The 5504-nt window shown below is 45.7% G+C and overlaps 1 protein-coding gene across 1 annotated transcript; it reads right to left on the bottom strand.

Moving 5' to 3' along the window:
- Positions 1-2217: 2217 nt before the first annotated feature.
- Positions 2218-4936, bottom strand: LOC125510115 (putative inactive purple acid phosphatase 29). The gene is made up of 4 exons (XM_048675204.2): positions 4279-4936; positions 3606-3997; positions 2749-3199; positions 2218-2518 (listed from the first exon to the last, which is right to left on the bottom strand). Exons 1-4 carry the CDS (start codon positions 4589-4591, stop codon positions 2487-2489), a joined length of 1188 nt encoding a protein of 395 aa, XP_048531161.1. The 5' UTR covers positions 4592-4936; the 3' UTR covers positions 2218-2486.
- Positions 4937-5504: the final 568 nt, after the last annotated feature.

Genomic DNA, 5504 nt, shown 5'->3' with positions numbered 1-5504 from the left:
AATTTGGGAAAAGCGATGTTCAGAACCTCGTGGTATCCGTCCTTGGCCTTGTGGTTAAGGTTAGTGTACATGATGGCTGCATAACGTTGGGCAGGATGGTCGCTAAGCTCGATCAGCAACCGTATTTGTCAGACTTTGTGCTGGCCGTCTCTAACTCTGACCCAGTTGATGAGGTTGTACAAGACGGAGTGCCCTCACACAATTAAGCCGCGCCAGGGTTGTACTGATAAAAGAGATGGTACCGAGGGTAAAGTTGTGTGTATTTGGGGTGAGGGCACAGGGCGCCGCCCCAATCCCAAGACAAATCATGAAGAAAATATTCTCATGCGCCACCCCCTAACAAATTCATGCTTTGCCTTTTGCCTCCCCTAACATCTCAGTCATGCTCCGCCAATGGATGGTTTCACCCCTTGTAGTACATTGACCATGCGTGCACGAAATTTCATCAATCAAAAGTGCAATTTACAATCGAAGGAAAACTTTTATTAGATAACAATTGTCTCAGTTAAGTTAATGACTGACAATTTCTTTCATTCATGACATGATTATATTGAGGCCTCCTTTGGTTTACAAGAATTTTGTACAAATTCTAAAAGATAGGAATTTTGTAGGAAAATTTTCTTTGATGCCCTTTGGTTTATAGGAATGGACTCGTATTCCTATGTAGGACAGGAACCAACCTTCACATTTCAGAAAAAAAAAATACTAGCCTAGACTCGATGAAAAAAATATATATTTACCCTATGCATCAAACATCATCTTTTTTTCTATAGAAATTGAGATACATACCATCTCACTTCATATGATTTTTCTATTCCTATGATATTCCTAACGAGCTTAGGAGAAGGGCGACATACCATTGGGATTTGGTCTGGCAATAGGAGAGCGGAGCAACCACCATGTAAAAGGATGAAAGTAGAAAATATGCCGAGTTAGAGGCATATTAAACCTTTGCAAAAAGCATAGTATTAAATTAGGACAATGACCTCTTTAATCAAATGGCTATTACTGAGGATACAACCCAGGCCTTTCGTGCAAGCTAAAGTAACTCTCATTTCCCACAAAAAAAAGGCAATGGAAGAGCCTAAGTGCCTAACTGTAGGACCGCCGGCATGCTTGATGCTTATAGGACAGCTAGTGTCGACAAAGCACATAATATAATGCATAAAAACTTACAGAAGACTACGGGGCTGTTTGGTTTGTGACTAAATTAGCCAAAGATTGCCACAACTAAGGTTAGGCAAGTTCGACTAACTTAGCTAAGCGTTTGGTTCAAGCCACATCTTAGGCAAGCCATACTTGGGCCCCACATGACATACACACAAAAAGTGTGGCAAGATTTCCTTAGGCTTGCCAACTTATGGCTTTCATTTTGATGAACTAACATTAGACAAGTTTGGCAAAAATGTGTGGCAAAATGTGGCAATGCTAATCCTAAAACCAAATAACCCCTACGTATTGGCAAGTACGCCCTCTCTTCTCACTTCTCAGATGTAAGAACTGCCAAAAATGTCTTATATTTAAAAACAAAGATAATAATTCTTACTGTTATTTAGATTAATGGAAAAAGGACGGACTTATTGCTTGATAGCATTAAATTCAGTATTATAACGATATAAAACTAAGTCCGTGGAAGTGAACCGTCAGTTATGGCAATATATGCTTGCAAAAACTAAGGTGCATGTGTTTTGTGTGTGCTTTTTTTATGAGATTGTGATTGACTAACTAAACAAAGTATAGATGATGTTTAACTTCGATAATCAGTACAATAAGCCGTATTCTTTTGAAAGCTGAAATCTTGATGGTTAAATCATATGCAGCTAGCTAAATACACACAGCCCTTCCATTCATGATCTTGTATTAGATTGTAACTCTGTTGCTTCGAAATAAAAGTCCCTGATTACCTGCAAAAGAAATACACACACCCCAAAGATTTAACTGTACATTATAAAGAAGATTCTGTTACAGAGCAGAACATGAGCGAAAAAAAATCAGTTGAACTGCATCTACCTACATAACTTCATGATCCAAAGACAATTTTTTTTTAAAAAAATTGGCAAGCCGTAAGCGCGAGGAGAAGGAGCTCAACTCATCTATGCAGCAGTGCATCAATTTCCCTTTACTACACAGCCCGCCGCTCTGTTAATTTCCAATGAACTCTGTTAATTTCTTATTATGTTGCTGGAATGTTCTGCAAACTTACAACGGTAAGGCCCATACTGCACAAACATTGCACACATTTTCTTTCGACATCCAAGCCCATTTGCAGAGAGTGACATTTGATAATGCATCTTGTTCTTTCTTGATGCGAACAATTACAATGCTAAAAACCTGCATATACCTGAGGCGTACTATCTGTTTTCATTTACACAGTTGCTATCTGTTTTCATTTACACAGTTGCGAACTTTGTAATAAGAGCACCAACAGAACACATGATGTGCAGAGGTAGGAGTAGGACGCATCACTCGCTGTCCCCATCCTGAACTCAGCTTCTGTCATGATCCTTCCTGCGCCTCCCTGACAATTGGCGACACTTAGATAAGTTGCGGTTCTGAAAATGTATGTCCATTCAATCGGTATAGCAATTTCATAACTATCTAGCACAAGAGAGTCAGTGGACCGTGTTATTATCATGTTCCCTCTCTCTTATGATCCATATTCATTCAAGTCCTTTATATTATTACCCGTACTATTATTGTTCATGCTAGAAATAACACCATGGTGATGCATAGGTGTGTCTTACTTACCATTAGAGCCTCTGTTCCACAGGACCTCGGAGTCAATCGTGGTGAGGTGTTCATCATCAAGCCTCTTCCATGTCTTGATAGACTTCACTCCTTGCCACTCACCGCTCACCGTCTTCTCGAGCTGCACGGACACCACCCTTGCTCTCCTCGACCACCCAGCCTTCCCGTACGCATGGTAACCCAAGCCACCGGCATAGCAGAGCTGAATACCGGTGAGCTTCCCGCAGAAGTCATTTACGTGATCATGTCCTATGAAGGCAGCCTTCACATCTCCAGCTTCCACCATCGTGGTAAAGAAACCGGAGTTGATTGATGGCGAGCTGATACTCTCCTGCTTCACTCCTGTGAAATCAGACGCTGTGAAGCTGCTGAACTCCGGCAATGGAATGTGGAAGTATGCAAGAGCAGGTGCTGGCTCCTTCTGTCTGGGTTCTTCATTCCTGTAGTTTTTCTGCATTTTATAGTGAGTTTTGTTATTTAAATTTGTAACAAAAAATATGTGCATAGCACCAACAAAATGAGATTACCATACTAGTGTCGTCACGGAAACAACTTGGTATTCTTAGATATCTATATTCAACTCAACACGGAAAATATCTTGAAACCAACTGTACTCGGAAAAACATTACCAGGCCAGCAAACAGATATACATCTATTCTGAAATAGGATGAATTTCTTGAGTTATGTCTTCAGAGTAAATAGCGACAACATTTCGCAGAGTTAATATGGTTCAACAGATAAATATTGTGTTGTTGCTGATAGCAAAATAGCATCCACCTACTCAGTATGGTAGTAGAAAGTGTAAGGAGTGAGTATCACACCACACCAAGATGGTGACAAATCACCAATTTATATACCTGCAGACTCAAGGAGGTTTGCTTGAACCAAGCTTGCTGTGAAGCCTTGATCCAACCATAACCAGGGATCCACCATACAGTAGAACGGTCACCACTGTCGAGAAAATACAGGTTGAGCACTGATTTGTTAGCCAGCTGTGTTCCTTCAACCCCACCAACTTCGAGGTTATAATTACCGAAGCCGTCGATCTTTACTCCTTCAGGGTTGAAGCGTGACAGGGTTTTCTTCATGCCTACAAGGTGGCGCATCACGCCCTCCCGCGACAGGGTGCCCTCCTGGTCATGGTTGCCGAGCACAGCAGCCCAGGGAATGTTCATGGCGATTGCCGGGGCGATGGCTGCATCCATCGACTTGGCCGCGTCGGTTGAATCTGCGCCGTATATGTTATCGCCTGTCCAGGAAACACTGCTGTTCAATCATCTACGCACAATTCTTTCAGAAGAAAGTCTTTGGCCGGCCCTGCTTTGATTGAAAGCAAAGTTATCTATGCACACCCACCCACCCACCAATCATTCAGACCCATTTCAGCGGATGAGCGATTGGGCATGGTCATAATTTTGAATTTCCCCGACCCAATTCCAGTGCGGCTCGTGCTTCAGATTTCTTAATCGAAGTAGTATTAAAACAGAGCAGGGGAAGAGGAGCAGGAGGATGGGTGGGTGGGGGTCGGACCTGTGAAGACGACGAGGTCGGGGTCCTCGGCGCGGAGGACGCGGTAGAGGAAGGCGGTGGTGTTGAGGTCGGAGCAGCCGGCGACCTGCTCGGGCAGCACGTCCTCGCACCCGGTGCTCCGCCCGTCGGCGTAGTGCATGTCCGCCACCTGCAGCACCTTGAACGTGCCGCCCTCCCGCCGGAACCGCAGCCCCCCGCCGTCACCGCCCCACTTCTTCCCCTTCCCCGCCGCGGCCGCCGCGTCGAGGAAGAGGCCGAGGAGGAGGAGGAGGAGCATCAGCGGCGGAAAGTGCCAGAGGCCGAGGCGGGCCATGCCGGCCGAGGGTGCAGCTGGCTAGCGGCGCGTGGTTGGGACGAGTGGAGCGGAGTGGGAAATAACCGGGGGATTTCTGTTCTTTGCAGGAGGATCTGGCTAACGTGGCTGGGCACCTGCCGCCTGCCAGTTCGTGCTTGGCGGCGAGTCCACGGTGAGATTGAGATTGAGGGCGGTTCGATGCGAGGCCGCCGACGCCGACGCCGACGAGTTTTTTATGGGCCTGTGGGCGGGGGGTGGATGAATATTCAGAGTTCAGCTGGGATGCCGGCGACTTGTACGTGCGTGGAATCCGTTGGTCGCGAGGGAGACGGGGACGGACGGACGGTGCACCAGATGAAGAAAGGCGCAGCTTATTCCATCCCGCCGTGGCATATTCGGCTTGCTCTTTGATCTATTATAAAAATTCATCGGAAATACAAAACACACCAAACACAATAAAAATTTACATCAAGGTCCATAAACCGCCGAACTATCATTGCCGTCGCTAGAACGAGCCACCGACGCTTTTTTGTCGCCGCTCCCATACCGGTGCCGGCCTGACCTTCTTGATGACATCCGGAAGGTTGCGAAGGACGCGGTAGAGGAAGGCGGTGGTGCTGCTCGTAGTCCTTGGCTCTTGGCCGGGGATTTTAATCTGATTGCGAAGCAAGAGGACAAGAGCAACGACTTGATCAACCGGAGGATGTTGGGCAAATTTTGTGCTAAATTAAATAGGCTCGAGTTGAAGGAGTTGTACTTGAATGGGCGTCGGTACACGTGGTCTAACGAGCGGCAAAATGCAATTCTATCCGCCCTAGGTACAGGGGTCTCGGATCACTGTCCTTTAATGTTGGATATGAATGTGGAGATCAAAACTCACTTACGCTTCCAGTTTGAAGCTTTTTGGGTCAAGGCGAGAGGCTTCATGGAG

Source organism: Triticum urartu, chromosome 5A (assembly GCF_056163025.1).
Source record: "Triticum urartu cultivar PI428250 chromosome 5A, HENAU_Tu73, whole genome shotgun sequence".
Classification (NCBI taxonomy): Eukaryota; Viridiplantae; Streptophyta; class Magnoliopsida; order Poales; family Poaceae; genus Triticum; species Triticum urartu.
Note: the sequence above shows the minus strand (reverse complement) of the source record. Positions and strands in the feature narration are given on the sequence as shown.

Coding starts and splice junctions, on each gene's coding strand:
- LOC125510115 (XM_048675204.2), bottom strand. CDS start 4,591: ATGGCCCGCCTCGGCCTCTGGCACTTTCCGCCGCTGATGCTCCTCCTC. Junction 3,998..4,278: donor CGACCTCGTCGTCTTCACAG/GTCCGACCCCCA, acceptor TTTCCTGGACAG/GCGATAACATATACGGCGCA. Junction 2,519..2,748: donor GTGGAACAGAGGCTCTAATG/GTAAGTAAGACA, acceptor GCCAATTGTCAG/GGAGGCGCAGGAAGGATCAT.